The 26,270-nt window shown below is 38.7% G+C and overlaps 1 protein-coding gene across 1 annotated transcript in view; it reads right to left on the bottom strand.

Moving 5' to 3' along the window:
- GADL1 (glutamate decarboxylase-like 1) overlaps positions 1–25,493 on the bottom strand; it is a 77,254-nt gene extending 51,761 nt beyond the window's left edge. Inside the window, exons 1-10 of the mRNA XM_009879242.1 lie at positions 25,341–25,493; positions 24,408–24,534; positions 22,776–22,866; positions 21,969–22,075; positions 19,254–19,369; positions 13,802–13,881; positions 13,632–13,686; positions 9,758–9,874; positions 4,585–4,649; positions 4,255–4,336 (exon numbers count right to left, since the gene is read on the bottom strand). Coding sequence (XP_009877544.1) covers positions 4,255–4,336; positions 4,585–4,649; positions 9,758–9,874; positions 13,632–13,686; positions 13,802–13,881; positions 19,254–19,369; positions 21,969–22,075; positions 22,776–22,866; positions 24,408–24,534; positions 25,341–25,493 — 993 coding nt within the window. The remainder of the gene's footprint in view (positions 1–4,254; positions 4,337–4,584; positions 4,650–9,757; positions 9,875–13,631; positions 13,687–13,801; positions 13,882–19,253; positions 19,370–21,968; positions 22,076–22,775; positions 22,867–24,407; positions 24,535–25,340) is intronic.
- Positions 25,494–26,270: the final 777 nt, after the last annotated feature.

The following is a 26,270-nucleotide window of genomic DNA, read 5'->3' as shown; positions in this document are numbered from 1 at the left end:
CTGAAGATATTGCCTACTGTCGCTCTCCTGAGGCAAGTACAGGGACGTCCTCCAGCACATCATTATAGAAAACAGGAGAAGAAACAAAAATCATGCTTTGTGAGAGGAAAAATATTATGTCAGACAAACGAAGGAAGGAAGTGGAGGAGGAAGAGGAGGAAAGAGAAAGGGAATGTTGCAGAAGAGTTTGGGTGGGGAAGACAAATGGGGAAAAAAATCCCATATAAAGTTTATGCTCAAGAAAGCAGTTACTCTTTGATCACTGCTGTCTCAAAAGTAATAAACTCAAACATGCTGAAGACATAAAAAACCATCTCAGTTTTCCTAGTCAAATGATAGAAAGGTAAGGAAAAAAAAAAAAAAAACCACAGGAAAGTATGTTTTCTAACTCAACATTCTCAGTTCCAAGAAGACCCCAACAGTTTTCCACACAGCAACTGAACCACTCCACCTCTTCATAAGCATTGCAAAAATTTCCTTAGAACTGCCCAGTTTGATAAGTTTGAGATTATTTCTTCAGTATCTTTTATCTTTCTACCCTTTGTACAGAGACTAATGGTAGTGCTCTGCCTTACACTGGGACTCTTACAAGTTTAGAAAATGGATAGACTATTTTCACAGAGGCCCCAGTTTGCTGTGAAGTTCCAAATAGCCTTTGCTTTCAATGAAGCATGTGGATAGTTAATGGCAAATAAATGATTAACTATTGAAACTGAAATCAATAAAAGTTTAATAATTCAACGTAATTTTCTAGTTGAACATACCTACCTACAGCAAGCTTTCTGATCTCTTTCCATTTCTAGTTAAAAGTGAATTTCAATTTCATTACCTTTTTCATTCAGCTTTTTCCCCCCAAGACAAACATCTTCCCGATTTGCTTCATCTGAAGCAATAAAGGCCATCTTTTGAATGGCATTTCTGAAAAATCTCAAAAGCAGTGCAATGCAAAAGGCCACCCCTATAACTCAATTCAAGAGCTGACTAACACCAAGCATAAAATGGTGGGAACAGAGTATTTCCTGCAGCTGCTCTGGAAAAGAATTAGGAAAGGAGCTATCTCTGCAATACTGCCACTGATGAGGAGGAGATTACACTGCAGACAGCTACCACGATCCCTCAGTCAATTACAATCCATGCTAAACTGGGGGTTCATTAGGCACATTTTTTGAGAATTTATTTTTAACCAATAAGTGAAAATTCTGCTCATTATCTAGAATTGATTGCTGATTGCCTAACCTGTGCAACACTCTAATGAGTCACAGGACTTCAGCATTGGTGATAAACATTGGTTTTCTATTTATATGGTGATAATATTCATATGTGTATGGATTCTAGCAAGAACAGCCTGGAGTAGCTCTGTGATCTTAAGGAGTATGTACAACTCAAGATTGATTCATAGCACCTTAAGAACATTTAAGAAAAAAGTTGACTCACTAATGTTGTGAGAATATCAGTCATTTAGCTTTGTGTTTAAAAAGTCACTGCAATCACGCCACAGCAGTACAAGTGTTTTCTAAGTAACTGTCTTATTAAAGAGGTGTTGAAAGTTGCTCAGGGTATGGCAGTGAAAAAGAGATAGCTGTGCATCTCTTGAGTGTTTCAAGCACTGAAGAACTACTGTCATTGATCTGAGCTTTTACAGAGGATTAACTATCTTTCCCTTTGGTGAAAATGCTCTCCCTTCTAATCAAGTCTAACGTGTATTTGTCTTTTCTACCTTAAACTTCTTTGAAAATAATTCAAATTTTGTTTCACTAGGGCTGGAAGATACTATTCTATCAGCATTTCACTAGAGTTTATCTTTTTTTTTTAAACCTGTATAGGAAAATATTTAAATACAATGTTTCATTTCAACCATCCAGCTGCAATGTCTTAAGTCTATTAACATTGCCAAATCACATTGCTTTAATGATGCTATGCGGCAAAAAGCTCAAACTAATGGAAAATCAGGGTGATACCACTACAGCAAAAATGTGATCATTCTTTCTAAAAATTATCTTTTCTACCCTAATCCTGAGGTAGTTCACAGTTTCCAAATGAACCTCAAAGCAAATGGGAAGACAGTCTAACAAAACCTCCTTAATCAGACCTTCAAAGGGAGCTAGGGCTTGGTTCATAAATGGGAGTTAATATCAATGTTTAACATTTTGCTGCTCTGATTTCTTGCAGATTACACCACTTCAGAAGTTACCCGAGGTTCATTGAACATTCACTAGCACAGCAGTATCGGCCAAACTCTTCCAGCTCGTAACCACAGTGTGAAAGAATTATGTTCACACATAGATGTGTGCTTCATCTGCAGGCATATGTAATTCAAGAGCAGGAGAATGAGCTCCAAAGCGAGAAACCAATCCAAGTACTGTTCCTTTCTCTTCTTGGTGTGAAAATAGCATTTTTAATGGGAAACTGGATTCAGCTGTCTGTCCTTGTATGGAGAGGATCAAAGTGAAGAAAATCCCTTCTGCCAAAGGGTTTTAAATATGCATTTCATTTTTTTTTCTTAAGGATTTATATTCCGACACTTTCAAAAAGCTGGTAAGAAAGAACTGAAATTTGTATGTGTGTCTGTTTGCATATAAAGACTTCACTGGCACATACACAAAACATGAAAGTATCAATTTTTCAGGAATTAAACACAGACTAAAACACTCTCTCTCCTCCTCATGCACAGAAATCTTCTGCTTTCCAGAACGTCTCACTGCACAACAGGATCTTATTGTATTATCAAGTAACACTTGTGTTTTCACCCCTCAATGGCCTTATATTCAGCTCTACGACTATTTCCAGCACTACATCGCCTAGCTGTGATTTAGAAGTGGAAGGGGATTGCTTTATCAGACATTACACTCAATGGAAGGAGAATATTGAAAGGCTGCCAGGGCCCTGAAGTTAAAATGGTGTTTGTAAAGTGAACTCTAAATGCCAGGGCAGCTAGAATATTTCTTCCCTCTCCATTTCTTTCCTCTTTCTTCCTGAGAAATCTCCACTATGGAGCCCAAGTAATCTAATCATTACCTGGGGCTATATCTATGTACTGGGCCTAATTAGTTAAAAATATAGCACTGAATTCTTCCCAAGTCTGCAATTAAGACACCACATTAATCTTAGTCAATAACTTCACTCTGCTTGTTTTTCTACCCAGAATAAAGATAACGTAATGGATAGGTAGTCCTGGAGCATAATCCCCTTTAATCCCACAGACTCCAGTCTAACGAAATGAGGAGACATACATCTCCTTTCTGTCCTGCCGTATCTCACCCCTGACTTGGGGCAATGAGCTCCAGGAGAGCACTGATTAGCATCAATGCTCTTTGGACCTCATCAGTTCTTAATACCAGAAGTCAGTAACCAATTACATGGATAGCTAACCACTAGCAGCTGAGCAGAAACGATCAGCTGTTTTGACACAGATTTATAGAAGTGATTTACAAACCATGGCCACAAAATAGTGATGCAAACCTCAGGGGCTCCATATCTTTGTGATCTTCGTAACCTACGAAGCATAAGATAAAACTCACGCCTGATGGTGGACAACAGTCATAAGTTTTAGCAGGGCTGAGTTTGAAATATTGACCTCTTACTTGTTTCTTTATTAAGATTGAGGAATTCCACAAAGATATAAGCAGGGACTTTTACTAGGTTGCAGACTCATCTCACTTCATGTCACTTGAGATCAGAGCTCTGTTGTTTGTTTGCTAGACTTTTTAATTAGTCATGGCTTTCAGAAAGCCTAAATCACCCTGGAGATGAGGAAGAACTAATAGAGTGAGGAAAGAAGGCTCAGCACCTTTATCTGCATGTGCTCCAACTCCTGTCCCTGTTCCTTCCCACCCTGCTGCACCCAGGCAAAGGGATGCGAAGAGCTCTGCCTACTCTAAACAGAGACGCAGTACTGCTGCAGTCCCAATGGATGACAGCTATTCTGAGGACTTTGATGAGCTTGGTGTTTAAGTACTGCAGACCCAGGTGACAAAACAGTCAATTCTGAATGCAAATCATGTGCAGAAGTTAACCAGCAAGGGCACTAGCTGCAACAATTGATCACTGGCAAGTACAGTGACTTGGATCAGTTTGACCCTGCTCTCTTACTTACCCTTTGTTAATTTTGTGGTGAAATTCAAAATAATATCATTCAGCTTTTGCACTGCAGTGTAGTAAAACTGACTTGCAGTTAGTTTTCAATTATCTCCACTTCCATGTTACAGCAATACAAGACTATTGCATAAAAAAAAAAAAAAAGACAGGAGGACTTACAGAGTTGTCTTTCACCAGAAGAGCACAGCACTGGATTCCTGCCAACAGCATTTTATGGGGATTCCAGGCAACAGAATTAGCCCTGCAAAATTTATAAACGGAGAAAGGGAGGTGGAAATTGTACCTATAACCACGGGTACTAGAGAATCAAAAATGGCCAAACACAATCCATGCATTTTCTACTCACTCCTCTCCCCCATAGGGTCAGAAATCTCTCCAATTAATAGTAATAACATGTTTTGGAAAACACAGCTCTCACGGAGCTGCAACACACCACAAAACTTCCATTTCAGCCCTTGGTAAGTGTGCCCATGAACTAAATTGACTCACCTGTGGATGCCATGAAGAAGTCTGCAATGCTTCCTCGATATTAAAGCTGAGCCACCCCAAGAAGCCTGTTGGAACATTTATAGAGTCAAGAAAAGATTATTTGTAGAAAGTGTTCTTGATAATGCTTCAACTAATAATTTCTGAAGACATTTTATCTCAGTTGAAATCTAGTTTACTACATGATCAGCGGGCTAATTAATATCACCCACTGAAATAAACATGGCAATCCAATTGACAGTAAAATGGAGTAAGATTCACCACTTCTGCCTCAGGTCATCTAAGAACTAAGTGTGTGGTCTAAGAGTCATTTAGGCCTTCTCTGTAGTGAGGAGCTCTCCAAGTAAAACTCTATCAAGTGTCATCTTATCTCTTCTAGATACCTGTCTTTGGGTGATGCCTTTTGCAGATGTCTCTCTCCATGGACTACAGAAGGAACCCAGACAACAAGCTTTTATTATGCAAGTTTAATTTCTGGCAACTGGAGTCAGGGAAGGTGATTCTCATCCATGAATTCTGCAAGGATCAGATTCCACCCACCAGGTGCTGTGACTCTTCAGTTTTCAAACAACAATATTTGTCCACTTGGGAGGGGTGAGGACAACACGCAACAAACAGTAGACATCATACAGCACATTTGAAAAATTATTATTAAATATGAAGAAAAGAGTTTTCAATATTCATACAAGCAGAATCCATTTAAGCAAATTCGCTGTGAAGTAAGCAAGGCTCCTCTGAGATGGGCATCAACTCAGAGAACTCAGCCTATTTAATATTCATACATTTGGGGCTAATGAATGAAAAAAAATCAAAAAACCCCATCCCACCAACCCAAGTCAACCAACCAATCAATCAAACAAACAGAAAACAACTGACGTGAAGATCCTTGACCTAAGGACAGAGAAAACATGGCTTTTTTCTTTTTTTCCTTGAAAGAAACAAATGTGATAGCTGCTCTATGTATTTAGCATAAGTATTTGCTTCATACGCCATAAATTATGAATAAGATCTGCTGCCTCTGAGAGACAGGAAAGGTAAGGGCTCACAAGGGAAATGAAAGGTTAATAACTTGTCTTACTATGTTGTTCTCATTAATACAATATATTAATGCACCACATCTTATTTTGTTTTCATGATCACAACATCCTTGCTGAAGAAAGGGCTGCTGCTCGGTCTACAGGTGGGACCTTAGGATTTGCCTCAAACTTCACAGTAATCTTGTGGCAGAACCATGACCTGAAACTGAGTTTCTTCAGCTAGCCCAAATTTGCCATGTTACAGGAAGACAACCAAACTGAACTTCCTATTCATAGATAAATTCTACTGTTATTCTCTAATGAAACAAAGGCAAACCAGTCACTAAGTTATTCCCTGATTTTCACAATTCATAAGCAACCCACTGAAATACAATAAATCTTCACAAAATTTGCATCCAAACGTGTCTGAATTTGAAAAAGCCGACATTTTCACACTGTCTTTGAAAAGCAAGACCAGAAAGGCCTTCACGAGTTCATCTCAACAGTGTGCTGCCCACAAAAGCAGGATTAGCCATACCAATCTCCTTCTGTCAAATGCTTGTCTTTTCTAGAGATGATTAAATCAATGAACATGTTCAGCTTGTGATTAGCAAAGTGAAAAGTGCAGAGAGATATCAGCCATTGCTGCCTCCGCAGCACCATTGGTGCTACTTTCTGCCATTGTTCTAAAAATTACAGCTGGAGATCTGGAAGAGAGGGACGATAGTACTGGAGGTCCACCACCATCCATCTCTGGTCCATCTCCACCACCTTTCAGTCTCTCCTTAAGCCACAGTACTACAGGAAGAATTTGTGCTTCAATGCTTCTTTACACAGCTCAAAGACTAAATGCTTAGAAGGCACCTAAGAAGACTGAGAATCACTGAATTTTTCTGGTTTAAAAGATCTCTGATGATGGAGACTGCACAACTTAACTGCTCAGAGTGTAATAGCAACAACCCTACTGATTTAAAGCATCAGTCCTAAACAGTGTTACTGCTTATCATACCTGCAGTGGTCAGGACAACAGACTATTCCTTTTCTTTTTTGCAGCAGCTTTTAAAGCATCTATAGACTATTACATATTATCTCTTTGTCTTTTCTAGTTTAAACAAAATCAGTGCTTTTTATCTTTCCTCATTGGTCATAATTTCTGGGTATGATTTTGTTTATCTGGACTGTTTTATTATTGTCTAATCTTCCTCCTGTAGGTCCTTAACTTTCTTGAAATGCAAGAATCATCATCTAGATAAAGCAGATGGAGCAACAAGCAGAAAGACCCTATCTGAAAATGCTTATGATGGCTGATTTGCCAGGTACTGCAAATCCCAGATCTTCTTCTCAAGATCTGCTGTATATTCAACATTCTCCAGCCTGTTTGTGTAGTTGATTATTATAGCTTAAACTCAGAGATCCATCTTTACTGAACTGTAGCCTAGTTTTTCCACTTTTTTCTCCAAACTGTCAAGATCCCTTTGATTTCTAATCCTGTCCTCCTACTGCCTCTTGCAGTAGTTTTACGTAATTTTCAAATTTAGTAAGTGTATTCTTTTTCATCCAAGTTATTAACGAAAATACTAGATAACCTCTAATCTAGGATGGGCCTTTATGGAATTCTGCTCAAAGAAGGAAAGTGGATTGATCAAACCAGATTGACACATTTTGTTTATAACAAGTCCAGCTGAGAGCAATACAGGGTAGCTCAAAACACAAAGATTATCACCTGTGTTTCATGCAATGTAATTGGTAATTAGGGATAGGAAAAGTAGTGTTCCATATACAACAAATCACTTAGAGTCGAAGGAGGGAAACCACAGTGTTCACAGAGTGATTAAACTAACTACCCAAGCACAGGCTAATAGGTCGAATTTGATTTTCTGCACTAGTCTAGTCATAGGAAAAAAAAGGAAAAGTCAGAGTAACAACCAGCAGGAAAGAAACACTCATACATAATATTTAATGCTCCATGAACGTAAAGAGATGATATAAGTAAGTTCTGGAGCTTCAGTGTGTACTGATGATGCAAAACAAGTCATTAAGAAAGTCATCACTGATGTATGATAGAATGCACTAAGTAACTGGAACGTGTGTATGAGTATTACAATGTGCACAAAATAAGACTGGTTATAGTCTCTGCTTTTGAACTGCCTGACTGCTAAGAGAGTTTGGGCTTTTTAGTATGATCTTCTTAAAACAACTTTTTCCTTAACTCCCTTTTCCGTTTTAGGCTTGACCCCGTATGAAAGCTTATCTCCTGTTTCTGACTTAATTGAAACCTGAAGTCCAGTGATTTTATGTTGACATACTTCCTTCTGCCATTCCTAAGAATCCTAAGTTTTATCATTTCATATTTAATGAAAAGAGTCTCCCTAAGGCAAACATATCAACTTTGGGGATCAGAAAACATTCTGAAATGAGCTACATCAGTGTAAATCTGGAAATAACACCACTGACATTCATATACAATGTTCTTATAAACAGCTTTTGAGATCATTTGCAGTAGATAATCCTGATTCCCAACAACAACACACGAAAACTAATTTAGACAGAACTTTCGCTGCTTTTTAATCTTTGATTTAATTGTACAATATCTTGTTTTTCCTCCGAAGTTACAGCAGGCCCAAACAGCACTACTCACTTGCTATAACTCAGACCGCATAATATGTAAAATCATTCAACAAGAAGCCAGGCCTTTCAGAGGAATATGGATCCTCGAAGCTTTCAGAAATATTATATACTTGCCTATAAGTCTAGAAGGAGTTAAGCTTGCTTAAAAACAAAGAAAAAAATCCAACTCTTCACTATGTCTCTTGTACACTCTTCCTGACTGGCAAAAGCCTGGTATCAATGTACCTTTCTACATATTATTCTAGTAAACCTAGTTATTCTACTGACATTTTTACTATACTTTAACACGAGGCAAAATCAGAAGAAAAAAGTTAATTCTTTACAAAACACTATAAATTGCCTCTGAAGTATATAGTTCAGAATATGGCCCAGGTCCATCCCACCTAATTTTAGATATTCAGCTACAGGGAGCATATTAGGAGAGTACTCGTTGGTCTCCTGCAGAAACTGGAGATGGCTCCAGTCACATCTTTTCAACCCACTTAAGACCCCTTCACAGACTCTGAATACACTCCTCTTTTCTTTGACTATGCACAGACACACAAGAGACTAATGTGAATGATGTACTTCTGCTGGAAATCTGGGTCTTTCTCACTGGCACATAGCCATGAGGAGACACTTTAAATATTAGGACTAAATTCTGCATCTTTGCCTCCAAGTCAATAAGAAAACTCTTTTGACTCATGCATAAAGTGACCTTATTTACTAATGTCTGTGAGACAGCTATTTGAAGTGCACATGTGATTTTTCTTTAGATACTCAACATTAAACAAACACTTCAAAAATTTAGAGCAGGCCTAAAAATCTCCATTAATGTTGCTCCAGATTCTCTCATTGTTCCACAGCTTTTCATCTAGCTATTCTGCATTTGTGGCATTGCAAATATAAAGAGAATGCAATTTTAGAAAATATGAAGAGAACTAATTTTAGAAAAATGCATATACAAAAAAAATACATACACAGCTAACCCTTTCAAGTAATAAAAAGGCTCAATGATTATTCCAGAAAATGTTCATGAGTGGATTTTACTCTCCAAACCTAAAATCATTAAGAAAAGAGAAAAAAAATTCCTCAGCAATTTAGGAAAATTTAAGAAGATCTACATGAAACTCAAGCCTGTGAATATGAAACAGGATAATTTACAACTGGTTGAGTCAGAAATACACCTTTATTTCAACTTGTACGTACCATACATCACAATTCTACGGTGTTCCTTCTCCATGTAGAAAGAATCTAAAGCTATATTTGTATATAATCTTCTTTGATGCATTTTTACGAGGCAGCAAGAAGAAATTGAATTTAAAATCATTTTGAAATATAACCCGACAATGACAAAATAGCTTTGACTGCCTGTCACAACCAAATTATTTGCTATTTTTCAGCACAGGTAGCAGAGACAAATCAGAACGCATTTCTGTTCTCTATGCAAAAAAGTTACTGCAGCCCAATTTAAAGAAACATCAACAGTCAAAGAAAACCAGCAACTACAAAAAAAGCGATGTTAGACAAAACTACACAGTTTACAAACTCACGTCAACATGGAGCCAAAGGCCATGCTTTTCACAGATATCGGCAATTTTATCCAGAGGATCAAATGCTCCCAGAACTGTTGTGCCTGCTGTAGCACAGACAAGAAATGGTGCTGACCCCTGCAATAGGATTCAAAACAAAAGAAAGTCATTTGCACTGCCTATTTTCTCCATTGTATCTGCAGAGCTAAAGTATAAAAAGGTCTAGGAATGCAGGACAAAGACACGACAGTCTACATTTCAGTTTCCCGTCAGAAAGTACTGCATTTAAAAATGCTCGTTTCTTCTAAAAAAAAAAAAGAAAAAAGAAAAAAAAAAGAGTCTTTTCCATTTCCACTTAACACCATCATCATCCCAGGGCAGATTTCACCAGCTTCAGACTGTTTTGACAGATGCTAGTTTTGCCACAATCAAAACACACCAGATATTTGACATCTCTTTATACATCGAGCTTCATTTCTCAGTCTTCCACATTTTACTACCATACTTGCTGCCATTATGTCAAATTAAAGCAAGCTACTAGCTCAGCCAGCAGGCTCCCTAAACAAGGAAAGGGCTCATCCCTCTAGAGGTTCCCACTTGCATTATCTCTGCAATACCCTATTCTCTACCCGGTGAGCCGGGGAACACGATTTGCCTTTGGCAGCACTGACTCATACCATGACTGCGACAGTCATCGCCATCCCAAAACTGATCAAAAAATGCTGTTCTCTCACTCCTACCCTTGTCTAGACAACAGGAAGGGCTGTAGATGGTAACTGGATGTTAGGAGAGTGACTACAGGAAATCTCAAGGCAGTTTTAAAGTTAGACAGGTGGGAGAAAGAAAACGTCATGCCGCAGTCTCAGACAACCATCATAAGCCATCCACTCTGGTTTCAGTGACTTCGCTCATTGTTCTCCCATTCAGCAAATAGCAGAGGTGCAATTAAAACAGCAGACTAGGTCATGTATCCAGGGGCTAGAGCACCTCTGCTATGGGGACAGGCTGAGGGAGCTGGGATTGCTCAGCCTGGAGAAGAGAAGACTCTGGGAGGACCTTACAACTGCTCTCCAATACCTGAAGGGAACCTAGACGAAGGCTGGAGAGGGACTTTTTACAAGAGTGTTCACCAACAGGACAAGGGGAAATGGATTTAAATTGAGGTAGAATAGGTTTAGACTGGATCTTAGGAAAAAATTCTTCAGTACAAGGGTGGCAAGACTTTGGAACAGATTGCCCAGAGAGGTTGTGGATGCCCCTTCCCTGTAGATGTTCAAGGCCAGGTTGGATGAGGCCTTGAGCAACCTGGTCTAGTTAAGGGTATCCCTAACCATGGCAGGGAGTTTGGATTAGATGATCTCTAAGGTCCCTTCCAACCTAAAACATTCTACGATTTTATGTGCCTGTGCTTCCTTAGGGGCAGAAACTGAAACAATGAACAGAATTTGTGGAGTCTGTAACAACTCCACGAAACTGAGAACATCAGCCCTGGCAATGACTGTGCGGTCTCACTTGCTGCTAAGTACCTGCTGAAGGAAATTCTCTGTATGGTTCCGCATCTGGCCCACAGCGTGACAATGCAGTTACTAAAGAGGCACTAAAGTTGTTTTAAATTCTACGATCTGGGATCCCTGGAGTTCCTTTGCAGTGAATTAAATTTCTCAGATGATGTAAATCTCTCTGCTGATGTAACTCAATGTAGCTTCACTGAAATCAGACATCAGCTGAAAAATCAAACTGAACACAAGAGTCTTTCATGTGCTTTCAATTCAGCTGAAATCTGATTGCACTTTAAAAAAAAAGTTGCCACTTTTACACATCTGCTATAGAGACAGATAGGCTTGATTCAAGCTTACACTGACAGTTTTATTCTTTATCAGTGCAGAGGACTGTTAGAATGGTATTGAATTATGATTTATTTGTATTTTAAGATTTCTTCACAAATTGCTAAAGCAGGGAAAGGTAACCTTGGAATGAATTTAAATTAATCCCATATCTTCACAAGAAATTACTTCTTGGACACTCGTTTCTAGTTCAATCTACCACAAAAATCCATCAAATTTACAAATTAGCCTTAAGTTCAAGTGAAAAACACTTGCAAGTGAGGCAAAGACGCATCATCTCCTGCACCTACATTCTGTCAGTGTTCTCACCAGTTTTCTCCCACAGTTACACCAAAGTCAAAGGTCCCTCCCAGCAGCCAGTGTGTTGCAGGACTGAATATGGGGACAAGTCTAGAATCTCTACAAATTCCAAAGATTATTACATTACATTTTTCCTGCAAAGAAGGGATTCAAATTTTGATTCCTCTTGACAACATAGTTAAATAAATCTTCCGGATTAGATTCTCTAAAAAAAAAAAGGCCTAAGGCTCTTCCTATTGATAGTGATCATTTTGTGCTCCTATCACTAGCAAATACATCTTCTGTTGTGCAGAGTCATTATTTACTGTAATTCACTGAAGTGTCCTTCTGTAAGAGTTGTAACAGAGCACTTTAAGGACAGACACACTTACTGAAGCTCTGATGAAAAGAAAACCTTCCAATATACCTGTAACTTCCATTAAAATGCAAGTGAAATAGCGTTCTCCTGTAAGCAGAACATTTTAATCATAGAATACTTGTTTTTAAATTGCAGAGCACCATACTCAGGTTGACCTTTTTTAAAAAAAAATAAAATCAAAAATGCCAGAGGATTACTTTCATATAACCATTAAATTTATTATTACATCAACAAGATGTAATTACAACAAACAAGAGCTGTTTTTGCAAGAGCAAAGAGCTCATTCTCCTGTGAGCCTGCTTCCTCTTGCTCCATTTTATTTCACTCCTTTTATTTTCCCCAGCTTGCTCAAATGAGTAAAGCAGAGGTTGCCTTCCACAGACACCATAAAGTACAGAAAGAGGAAAGCAAGAGTTTGCTAGGTCATTAGGGCTGTCATGTATCAATAGGTACACTATCTAGCATGAAAACAAAAGATGTCTAGTTGGCAGAAATTTTATCTACATCAGATCTTAGTGAAAGCTGTTGTGGCCATGCCAGTGCATGACAGGACAGCAACAAAAATAGGTTTTCCAAAGTAGGATTTCGCGTCCCATGACGTCGACATTGCACTAGTTGTTTGGTATTCACAGATCATGGACTAAGGGCTGAGCTCTGAATCCTACAGCTCTGACATACAGAGCTAACCCAGCCAAAAGAAGATGCTCTGTGCCTTAGAATTCCCATTCAGTCCTCCAAGCTCTTTAAATTATGTTGGCTATAGTAAGAGCTGTCTTACAGACTGTAGGAAGGTATGTTAATGTTGTCCATAACACACATCAGTACATTGCCAAATGCTGGCCTTTCTCTTTCTACTCGGCAAAGTCCCTAGAAGAAAAGAAGCACAGGACAGAATCTCTGCACTCTTGCTACAATAGCAGAAAGGACAAAATTTACCATTTGTAACTTGTATGATAGTTTTAGTCACTAAGTGATATGTTACAGTTCTTGCAAAGGATAGAGCAATAGATGCTGTAACTAACTAAAAAATCTACCGTTTCAATTTACTGTTTAAGGAAAACTAATACTGCATCTGTTTAAAAAAGGATCAAGGGCAAAATAGATTTTGAGAAAAAATGTGTTAAATCCTTCTAAGCAGTGTTGTACTAAAGGATTTTCATTAGTCGTAAACACCCTGTGGAATTTTGCTCACTCGTAAGAGTGCAGCACCTAGAAGTCTTGGCTCGTTCCACAAGTTTGTGGTAAACAGATTGCTCCTGTAGGAAAGACACTGTTACATTAACTACCCTATATTTAAGATTTCTCTCACTCTTGGTTTTCCCTCCTTCCAGTCAGGCACAAGCACACAGTCTGCATACGCTCCTCTCCTTCATGCTTGCTCTCCCCCTCTCACCTCTTTCCTGGCCCGCTGGACTTGTTTCTCCAGTTCCTCAGGTATCATCTTACCTCTAAGGGACACAGATTTAAAACTTTTTCAGTTACATTCAAATAGGTTGGTTATGTACAGCACTACTACATTTTATAAAGGCTCAGAGACCACAGTCATTCCTTTTGTTTGCTCACCTTTCATCTGTTTTGATGAAATAAACATTCTCTGTACCAATACCCAGGAAAGAGGCTGCCTTCTTCATTGAGTAATGACACTGTAAATGAAAGAGGCACGAAAAAAAGTATACAATTAAAATGAACAAAATCAATTCCTTAGTATAGTGAAAAGTGACATCGAAATTAATTTAATAGCAGCTAACAGTCATGGCAACAACATACGCTCACACAAAAATCAACCCAACAAAGTTACACAGCACCAAAACCATCTCATATTTAACAATGACACACACTGAAGATTGAGGAAAATAAGGGAGAAGGATGTGCACCAGGGTTAAAATGTGAGTTTAAGAAAACCAAACAAGCAAAAACATCTAAAACAAAAAAAACTCTATTCCATACAACTTTTTTTTTTTAAAGCTGGTTCTGTAATAGAATGAAAAGTAGAAATTTTTAAGTGTCACCGGGGAAGAGTTAGGAAATGCATGAGAAGAAAGGTCCAATGGCTATTAAACTCAGAATCCTAGAAGCAACGGACAGGTCTGAAAGTCCAGAAGAACCACTCCTTGGAAACTGGACTCATATGTATCTTACATATCTAAAGCCTCTACCACTTCATCCTCGTAACTTTTGTATTTGCTTTCTCTAAATGTCAGATGTTGGCCACTGCCAGAGACAGTGTACTATGCTAAATTGACCCTTGGCTCATAGGATCAAGGAGCTCAGGTCCCAAGATTTAGCAAAGCCCTTAGACATGGTACAACTGGGACTTTCAAGACTTTCAAAGCCCTCTCTCTGCAAAAGGATCTGAAAAATCATAGTGTTGTGAAGCTTGTTCACATGAATGTGAATCTTGGAAGCCATTACAAAAGCAAGCAGATTTTAGACAGGTCTCAGCACATCTTCAAAGTTAATAGAGATGCTGCAAAAGGTTACAGTCTGCACCGGTCTGCATTTTTCAGAAAATGAAGTTACTGTTTCAGCAAAGAATTTTAGCTAGGTCTCATCATAGAGACATTTTTGAATGAATACAGGTACGTGCAGCCCACTTCACACTTGGCAATGAATAAAGGGCATTAGCGTATGAAGCCTGTGAAGTGAGTGCAAAAGAAGCAGCCCCTTCACCAGCTCAAAAGGATGTTAGAAATGCACACTTATTCAATCAAAACGTGGTAAAATGGCTCTGGTGAGGATACTCAAACCCACAGTAAGCCCTGTACTTTGTACAATCTTTTTTTGTGGTATTGCTGTTGGGGGTTTTTTTGGATTTTTACAAAGTTATACCTTGAATATTGAAAAATTTGTATTTCATCTCTATAAGGACCTGCTGTATGGTGGGTACTGTTATTCCAGCGTAAGCACATTTGTTCTTATGCAAGAACAAGAGTATGCTGATCTCAGCTTAATCCATCTTCAAAATTAGCCTAGGGATTCAAAATACAGTAGCCTTTTTAATCTGAAGATATTTTTAAATGATGTCAAAACCACTCTGGATAACCTTCAGCATGCCAAATGCCTACTGACTCACAGCAATGGAGTCAGTTTTGAGAGTATGCAACATCTCATAGGACTACATAGTTCTCAGAATCAAGAATCAAGCCTTGGACTATAACTGCTCGCCTCAGAAAACAAAATTGGCTCTTTTACACATTACTACCAAAGAGTTAAAATAACTCATACTCCAACAACTGTGAAGACGTCTAGAATTGTTAGTTTTCATACAGGAGGTGAAGTCAGGTGGTTAATTAATTCCATTTTCTTCCAGAGAGTTCACACAAATGCAGTTACTGCAGAACATAATTATGAAAAATGTACAACATTTTAATGTGTGGGCATGAATATATTAAGGGTATTAAAGCCTGTCACACTTATTTTAATAAGATGGATCATCTCAAAGGGTTCTTATTCTTTTTGACAAAACGGTTTCCCCCACCATCACCCACTTTCTAAATAAAGGCATACAAAGACACTACCTGATGCTATCAAGTAGCTTTAAGAAAGCTTAATTTTGTAACATGACACATCTACAAAGCCTTCAGGGCTCATTCATTTAAACTGTTACGAGAATAACAACATACATAGGTGGATAATTAGTCTTACATTACATCAAATTACATCAGTAATGGTAATAATGATTGTAAAGTGGCTGTGTGTTGTTCAGTAGAAGTTTGGAGATGTTTTCAACTGATTAGTGAATCACTTAAAATATAAGTTGCCTCCATCACTGATTTCTATCCATCAGGTTCACATGAAAGGTATGATTCACAAGGAATAATCAGATTACTCTAAACTAAGAAAGCAGCAGACCTGCAAATTCAGTGTACTAGTAAACAGACAGTCACTAAATCATGTATTTTATTATAAATAATGGTACAGAAGACTGAGAGAAAGATAAGAGAGGCTTGAACACCTGAGAGATTATACCAAAAAGCAGGGGGGAAAAGAAGAACAAAAGGAATACCAAAACAAAACAGGCTGCAAGATACGTTATTTCTTCCCTCCACAAGTACTTCTGTGCCTCTTGGAGAATTTTGTCAGGTCCTCAGTAGGACAGAAAAGGGACAAGACTTTAATACTACACAGACATGAAATGTACTTTCTTTGATTAAAAAAGCAGTCTTTCATATTGATTGAAAACATACAAGAATTTATCTTTTTTTTTCCCCACACTATCATTACTAGAAGCAATTATGCTAAATTACACCACATCATTTTAAGAAAAAAATATACCAGAGAACATTTAGCAGCTCCAGTCACAAGTGTCACCTAATTCACTTGTTCATAGTTCCCCTTCCAAAAGGGAAAAATATCCAGATAAAAGGTATAAATTATATCTAGATAACATAAATAATTTTAAATAATTTTAAATACTCTGAGTTCAAATTACTCTTGCCATGTCTTTCACAGTTTTGTTACATCACACAATACTAAATCCATAGCCATTTGTAGTAAGAAATGAATGCCCTTGGGCACAAGATCAAACTAGAACAGTGCATTTAAGATGTGCTGCTGTACTATTTTAACTATAGCTAGCCAGTTTTCAGTTCCTAATAACATTAGCAAACATGAAGTACTTTCCCCCGTGCTCATTAAAACAAAAGATAAATCTGTATTTTTTTGATTTTGAGAAGTTTCCTAGAAACACGATTGCATAAAGCAATTACATTATTGCGAGATAGTTTTATTGCTCATTTTTGTCTGTTGTAATTTCAACAGGGGATGACATGGTGAGTTAATGCTGTGTTCTCTCACTTTATTACTTTGATGATCAAGTTGCACTGGGGAGGAATTTAGTTTCATTGCATCTGAAAAAACTGCTCATATCAGCACGCACATTTCAACTGTTTACATATCTTCTACCTTCAGTTACCTCAAATTTAGCAGATTTCTACCTTTCAGATCAATGCAATACATCCTTGGGTCAGCATAAAGTTCAGATGAGAATCAAATAGCAAAAAGCAGTGAAAGGTGAGCCAGTGTCTGTAACTACAGCTGTATTCAGCTCCTACAGAGCCACAAATCACCCCTCAGGAAAGTCAAATATAACAATTTCCCTACTACTGCTACTACCTCAAGAGGAATCTCTCTGTACTAGTTCAGCAAGAGAACTACCAAGTAGTAGCTTAAACAACATTCACTGTGTATCACCATAATTTTAAGCAGCGAAGCATTTTATTTGCAGGAACCAGGAGCCTTTTTATTCCTGAAGGCCAAACAGAGCATGTGGGGACCATACACCTTCACATCATCCAAGACCATATAAAAAAATACATAGCCCCAGATCATATCAAATTAAGCCACTGACAAGTCTGTGCATTCCCCTGCTCTACAGTTAGGCAACTCTTAGAGTCTGCCAAGCGCCAGACTGAAACTCTGGGACTTGGCAACTCAAGGCAAAAATCATTTCATCTGAACACAGTGTTGAAGCCAAGCCCCAAACTGACACAAGTGCCTTGAGCAGACGTGTGTTTTGATTCCTTATCATTACTGTCAATTCCTTAGAGCCTCATGGCTTCTCCAAGCCAAGACTGTTTGCCTTATTCACACTGAAAACAAATACAGGTTGTTAACTTCTCCAGGATCATTTTTCTGTTTAATCATCTTCTAATCAAGGTATTCCTTCAGTTAAAAAAAAAAAAGCATAACATCCTAAATAAAAGACAGCTCAAAATACAAAAAAAAATAAGATTGTGCAATACAAGCTCTTATATACTTATCTTCAGTGTAGGCCATTTATTACATATATTCTCGGTATGACACATCTGAACTAAACAAAAAGGTAACATAACCTGGACTCAGTACAGGTGGATCTAAAATAAGTATATATGAATATGCACATCTCCTTCCTCATAACCACAAATAAACACTAGAGATCTTAAACAATAGCCGTAATACCTAACTACTAGAAGTGGCAGTTTTACAGCAAGTGATTACTGAGCACTACAGACAACATGGTTTGGTGAATCAAGCAAAGTATTAGAGATCTAGAGCGCTGCCTTACATATAAGTTACCATTTTATTTTTCCTGGTCAGTTCTATGTTTTATGGCTTCGGTCTTTCTGGTGAAATAAAGACATCAAAATAATTTTACTCTGTGGGTCTAATAAAATTTCTTCTGTAATGATATTAAATGCTTGGTTTTTTTAGAGCATGAGAGTATACAATTTAGTTAAATCTTGCAATGAAATACAATGTTACTTCATGATAAAAATTCTTGTGCTTTACTTCAAAAGCATTAACAGCATGAGTTTCAACCTAATTTCTTCCTCCTTTGCTATTTTTAAAATGTGATGGATTAACTATGAACTGGCATGTCATTTCATATACACACTCTTCAGAAAGAAAAACAACTAAATATATTTTGCCTGGGAAAAAAATAATACATTTATTTAGGACATTTGGATTCAGTTCTAAAACACTTGTGCTGTCCTGAGCAATGCATGCGATGTCTTCATCCCTTGAGTCTCTTCAAAATAAGCCTCTTGTCTATTTACACTGCAAACTGTTTGGAGTATAAACTTCAGAGCTAAAAGTATTCTAATAACTATATACTTCCTAATACCACCAGGCTCTCACTTCCACTGGGGCCTCTATATAGTGGAGTCAGATTTAATAACATTTCATACTAATGAAGTGATAAACTCTTAACACTGGTTAACAGGTAAGGAAAAAAGTCTCAAAAAATTAGCTTCAGCATAAATGTACTAATATAACAATTCCTCACAAGCAGTTTGGATAGATATTATTCAAAAAACTTTAAAACTAGCCATATATTTTTAAATATTTAAAGAACAACAGTCTAAAGATACAGCAGTTTTTTTCTAAAATGCTTTATGGTGGATTTAGTTCTGTACCACAACCAATCTGTATTCAGACACAGGGCAGGGTGGGAGCTGCAGAGAGCCGTCTCATGGGTCCAGAGGTGCACACTGAAACAGAATTCAAAAAGCTTTTCTTGCTTAATTTTTACCTCTTCTGAAGTGAACAGGACCAGTCTTGGCAAACCTGAAAGCCCTTTTTCCTTTATCTCAGGACAAAATCTGTATCTTGCTAAGTTCATAGCATACATATTAGAAACGGAGCCACCTGCAGAAAGAGACATAGAAATAGCATATTAGCCACAGTTCCAGCACCTGTCCTGTGAGCGCTTGACCTACTAGGGAAGGAAATAAACCACTTAAACTATACATGCATTCATTATAGCGTATTTCCCTCCGAAAAGCTTGCAGACAGAAAATGAATTTTGGGCTTTGCAGCATGCATGGAAACAGAGCGTGTTTGAATGCTCTTTGGGGATATCTCGTGAACAATGAAAACTGCCCAAACAGTCCTCCCCGACAGAAAATCTCCTGCAACAGCTCGTTCTCATTCACACCGAAGCGGTGCCAGCTCAGCTGCCTGTACTGAGCTCAGCTGTGGCTGCACTGTACAGAGCCTAGGAGATCTCTTGGGCAATCAGGCCTCAGAGTATTATGGGGGGAAAAAAGCCATTAGAAAAAAAAATAAAAATAATGACAAGTGGGAATGGAAAGGTCTGCAAGGTAAGATCTGGATGGGTTTTATTCGCTTCAAGGAACAAAACTAAAGAAAAATAAGTAGAAAAACCCTTACATAAAACTAGCACAAAAAAAAAGAGCACAATTCACATCTAGCCTAATACCTTTTTATCCAAATAATCTTCGGAATAATATCATTATGCTTCATTATTTTAATACAGTGGGCTAGAACACTGCTTTACAGAACATTTGAAAACCCTGGCTTATCAAGAAGCTTAAGAAATATTTGGTTGGCCTTACTGTAGTATTTAATAAAACTACCAAAACGCAAAGGAGTTAAGCTCATGACACTCTCAACTAAGATAAACTCTGGTTCCCACAGTTGATAGGCCAGATAAACAGATCAGTGCTCTCAGACACTACTGGTTGGTGTCTAGCACATAAATTGGCTCCCTATTTGTCAACTGAGTTCACTCAGTCCTATGAGGCTGTCGGTATTGTTGTTAATAAAGTCTGAAAGGGCATTAGTTACAAACAATTAATTTCCATATAATTGTATTTAATATAGAACTGGTTTCATTCATTCACTGATCAGAGTCACAGAATTATTATCAGAAACACATAAAGTAAACCTGGATTAAATAGTTGTGTGTGTGCACCACTGGATTTTTGTGTACATTTTCAAATCATAGAATCTTTTAGGTTGGAAAATACCTCTAAGATCATTGAGTCCAATCATTCACCTAGCAACACCAGACCCACCACTAAATCACGTCCCTGAGCACATCTACACATCTTTGGAATACTTCCAGGGATGGTGATGCAATCACTTCCCTGGGCAGCCTGTTTCAGTGCTCGACAACCCTTCTGGTGAAGAAGTTTTTTCTAATATCCAACATAAACCTCCCTTAAAGCAACTTAAGGCTATTTCCTCTTATCCTATTGCTTGTTACACAGGAAACAAGACGAATCCCCTTCTCATTACAATGTCCTTTCAGGTAGTTGTAGAGAGTGATAAGGTCTCCCCTCAGCCTCCTTTTCTCCGAGCTGAACAACTCGATCCCCTAAGCCACTCCTCGTAAGACTTGTTCTCTAGACCCTCCACCAGCTTCGTTGCCCTTCTATGGACAAGCTCCAGCACCTCAGTATCTTGTTTGTAGTAAGGCACAAAAACAAACACAGGATTCAAGGTGTGGCCTCACCAGTGCTGAGTATAGGGGCACAATCGCTGCCCTGGGCCTGCTGGCCACATAATTTCTGACACAGGCCAGGATGCCGTTGGCCTTCTTGGCCACCTGGGCACACTGCTGGCTCATGTTCAGCCTGCTGTTGACCAACATCCCCAGGTGGTTTTCTACCAGGCAGCTCTCCAGCCACTCCTCCCCAAGCCTGTAGAATCATAGAATGGCCTAGGCTGGAAGGGACCTTAGAGATCATCTAGTCCAACCTCCCTGTTTTGGGCAGGGATGCCACCTCTCGACTAGACCTGGCAACACATGGGGACCAAGCAGGAATCGAACCCGCGACCTCAGTGTTGATCCTTGTTGCCAGCACCGTGCTCAAACCACTGAGCTAACGGGCCCCCTGTAGCGCTGCTGGGGTTGCTATGACCTAAGTGCAGGACTCGGCACTTGACCTTGTTGAACCTCATGCAACTGGCCTTGGCCCATGGATCCAGCCTGTCCAGATTCCTCTGTAGACTCTTCCTGCTGCATGCAGATCAATACTCCTGCCCAGTCTTGTGTCACATGCAAACTTATGAGGGTGCACTCAATCCCCTTGTCCACATCATTGGTAAAGATATTAAACAGAACCGGCCCCAATACTGAACCCTGGAGAACACTGCTTATGATCAGCTGCTAACTGGATTTAACTCAGTTCACCACCAGTCTTTGGGCCTCGCCATCTTTGGGCCTCGCCATCCAGTCAGTTTTTCAGCCAGCAAAGGATATGCATTTCTAAGCCATGAGCAGTCAGTTTCTTTAGGAGAATACTGCGGGGAACAGTGTCAAAGGCTTTACTGAAGTCTGGGTATACAACATCCACAGCTTTCTCCTCATCCGCTAAGAAGGTCGCATTGTCATAGAGGAAGTATATTAGTTTAGTACATTCTACATTATTCAACATTCATGGAGTTACTGTTATTAGTCAGTTTATATGACTCAGCTCAAAATCTGAACTGTTCCCACCTGGATTAAATATACCATCACCTTCTTCCCATCCTATGAACTCAATCATTTTCTTGATGACTGCTTCTTCCACCAGCAGAAACACAGGGGATACCTCATACGTGTATCTGGACAAAAATAAAAGCACCATGATTGGTATAAGAATACAGATCTCATGCCACAAAATATTGCTAAAACTGGGTAAAAGTTTCTTTCACCTTTCTCTAATCTATCAGAAGCTGATCACCATCAGAAGCACAGCTCTAAAAACACAACAGATATGACACAGTAGAGCAATTGAAACAGCATCACATTGACACTTCTACTCTCAAGGTATTGCATCGGAGTTTGCTTTTCATGTAGGTCACATGCTTAAATTTCAGCTGTAACAATCCATGGCAAGCAACAATCACGTTTTTTCAGGCTTTACATTTGCAAGCAAAGAGTAGACAAGTAACCATTTGCATCCAACTCTGCAGAATGCTTCAAAGGAAATGAACAACTGAGTAAGCCTGATTAATTCATCTTTTAAGTAAGATATAAGCCTCGTTTAAAAGCATTGGGAAAAAAAAAAAAATCTCTGCTCTTAAACATCACCTCACAAACTAGAAAAAAGGCTTCATCAGATTAGCCAAGCTTCTGATTGGCTACTCAACCAGTCCAGACTCTTTTCTCTCCCAAGTTCCTGCACAATTCCTGCCCCCTCCGTAACACCGTAAACAGAAACCAGAAGAAGGGGGGGGGGCCGGAAAGACAAGCAGGGTGCAAAAAAAGATGTTATTCCAAAAAGCACGTTAATTCATCAAGAGGACAAAGAGCTACACTTACACACTTGGGTTCAGTGCTTCTGTAATGAAACGGGCCACTAACGAGTAATAATCTATTCCAGCATACAGCTGATTGAAAAATCTTGGATGACCTGAAAATACAGATAAAAGCAAGCAGTGACAGGATATACATGATAAGGGAATATATCACAGGCCCTCTCAGTTGAACGCTGATCACTGCAAACCACAATTCACTCCATCATTCTCTCAGTATTTTTGGGAATTACTGTCCTTTACTTAGGTTAGACAATCCCTTGGAAGTAAATTTAATAAGCGCTTTCAGATCCCCAAACAAGGTTTGAGAGATGTAAGTAGCACATAGAATGAATGTGTGTTGTTCATAAGTTAGCCAAAATAAAAAAAAAAATAAATAAAAGAAAGGGAAAAAAAGGAGGGGACTGACAGTGGAGCATACACAGTGGCTTTTAGCAGTGGTCTTGAGAGACCACAATGGATGCTTTGACAAATTTTCTAAGCAGTAGAATACAGGAACCTCTCTCAGAGAGAGGCAGTTAAATGGCTTGGAAAAACTTGCTGCAGACTTAAAGTGAAAAGTTAAGAGAATTTGTTTACCTGCCTTGAAACGCTGAGATATAACTAATTATGAGAAAATTGTATGATATTGCTGACCATAAAAATAAGTCAGTTCAGTGGGATTACCATCTAAATTTTAATCCAGAGCCTAGTACTTTTACATGCAAAACCAGGTAAACTGTATGGCTCTATTTATATTATATCTGGGGCTTCAATAAATGTTTATACTTGGATTAAAGACTACTTGCACAGCATGTTTTTATATAGGATATTCTTTCTAATGTGGCATAGTGTAACAAATGAAAATCTAAAGGCAATTTGCAAGAGTAAGATAAACAGAACACCTTCCAGTATCTCAGTAATTATATCTGCATACTGTTAAAGCACTACCTCTGTAGATCAGTATTGCTACTTTTCTATGATTTTTCAAAGGCATGCATTCACTCTCAAAATTATTTTACAGTTTTACTTTGTGACTGTAGCAGGGAACATGCCTTGCAAATACACAACTAACTATAACATATGTCCTCACTTTTCAAAACACAGCCTAAGCTATGCCACATCCAAAACCCTGAGCTACTGATGCACAGCACTTCTGTCTGAACAGATGTGGTTCATCGTTTTGTGTTAAGATAGAATTATACCACTCATGCTGCAGCAAGGTTAGCTGTAGAGAACTAATCCTGCAGAGATGTGGTGCGCTGTCTCTGAAATACTGAAGGCTCTGTTCTCACAGTGTCTGAAAGAGAAATTACTAACACCCAAAGGTCTTTCTCCTGCCTGTTTTCCTAGACTGTTATATGGTACCTGTCTGGGTGATTTTCACAAGACTTCAAAATGACAGAATCTACCATTAATGTCAATGGTATCTCAGGAATTAGTTTTCAATTAGGTTGCCACGATTACACATTTTAGCCCATCCTATGATGACCAGCGTTCAGTCAATCAGAAACGGCCAAACCTCTGCATACTTCCACAGACAGGCAGAAAACAAACATTCACACACCTGGTTTCCTGAAAGGTGACAGAACTTGGTAAATATTATCCTGTCTTCCTAAGTTAGCACATGAAATAATTGCACTAGAAAACACATTCCTACCAGTTTTGACGCTGTATTTTATAACATCCCTGCAGAGTTGCAAGAGTTTCTGATGAGATTCTCCAGTGTCCCTCATTTCCAGGTCAAGCATCTGTTTCAGTGTTTCAGGGGCTCGCCACTCACAAACCTAGTGATGGGGAGAGGGGAGACACCAGCAGTGAACAGGTTAGCCAAGAAGTAGATGTTATGAAGGTACAAGGTAAGCACCACATTCAGCACTGGTTTCGTGAAACTGCCCATTGCAGGGCAGCACGCCACCAGAAAAATGTCTCTGGTAAACCAATCTCACAGGATCTCGGTTTTATTGTGTCTCAGGCATTGCCTGACCATAAAAAAATTGAGCGAGAAATGCTAGAAGGCAGAAAAGCACGAGGCCTGAAGGTTAAAATCTGCCCTTAGCTAAGGATTTGTAATCACAGCATTTTCAGACGCTGTTCTGCCAAGGGATGGAAGCAAACAGTGCATACTCAAAGGCAAGAATGATTCATTTGCAGCTCCTCTTCCTATACAGCCTCTTAAGCAGGGGTTCTGTGAAACCCATTGCAATCCGATATTGTCCCCTTTCACAGCGGTACCACATCCACTGTTCTTCCTTCTCCAATACCAGTGCCCCTGAAGAGCAAACAAATAACTTCCTGCACCCCAAAACAAGAAATACACTACTCCCATTTGTCACCTCAAAGAAAGTGACCATTGTACTCCAGGATGAAAAACTCGTTATTTTCTGGCAAATACGTTCACTGATTACGTTATTGAAAGATTTTATAATATGATCATTGTTAATTTGTAAGGCTGTCTTTATTTCAGAGCCAGACACAGACTAGAAGCAATTTTGAGGATACTTACAGTGCAATAAAATACAGCTTAGAAAAAAAAACTATTTACTGTTCATTATCTCCATTACAAATTCTCAACAATACTCTACGGCTTTACCTTTTCTGTTACATCATCAGCTTTCTGGATGATTTCTTCCATGATAATCTTACAGGCCTCTTCCACAAACTTCTCTCCTGCTCTTGAGTCCATTATCGGACCATTTAGGATGACACCATCCACCAAAACGGCATTCTTCTTCTTCTGAAGCATCTCTTGTTTGCAAACAAAATATGGAAAATCATAGAATCATAGAATCATAGAATGGCCTAGGCTGGAAGGGACCTTAGAGATCATTTTAATCCAGCCTCCCTGTCACCAGGGACACCACCTGTCAACTAGATCAGGCAACACATGGGGACTGAACGGGAATAAATAACACCATCAGCGCACAGCCTGGACAAATAAATCATAAACTAAAAAAATATTGCTGAAGATTTAGTGACCTTAAGATAAAAAATTCAAAGGGACTTCCACATGTACAAAAATCCTAGATTTTTGTGGAGAGTTTTTACAGACAAAAAAACCTCCAGATGTTACTTCGAAGCTAGATTGCTATTATGTACATAATAACAGCCTACTGCATGGTATCTACCGCTTTCTATAGCATACAAAAGCATGCAAGGCAACTTCCAAACATAGAGGAAAACATAGTTCTGGTCTAGAACATGATGCAGCTGGATAAACAGAAATAAAGTGCAAGATAAAAGGCATTTCTCTTAGCTGGTGAAGTTTCCCTCCATGTCATTCCTCCTGCTCCCCTTCTCTCATGACATAATTTTCAGCTTCATTTCCCATATCTTTACGCTGCTCCTTCCCACCAGCCAGTCCCAGTGCTGAGTCTTCTGCGTCCTTTGCAAAGTGTTTCACTGACTCACACTCCAAGAAGATAAAACTTTTTAATATTGCTGTCAATATCGCATACTGGTACTTCTTTCTGCCCTTATCCTATTAAGTCTTAAGTGCCCTCAGTCACTAATTACAGCAATT

Source organism: Apaloderma vittatum, unplaced genomic scaffold (assembly GCF_000703405.1).
Source record: "Apaloderma vittatum isolate BGI_N311 unplaced genomic scaffold, ASM70340v1 scaffold2922, whole genome shotgun sequence".
In the NCBI taxonomy this organism is placed as follows: Eukaryota; Metazoa; Chordata; class Aves; order Trogoniformes; family Trogonidae; genus Apaloderma; species Apaloderma vittatum.
The sequence above is the reverse complement of the archived record's forward strand: the minus strand, read 5'-3'. Positions and strand labels throughout refer to the sequence as shown.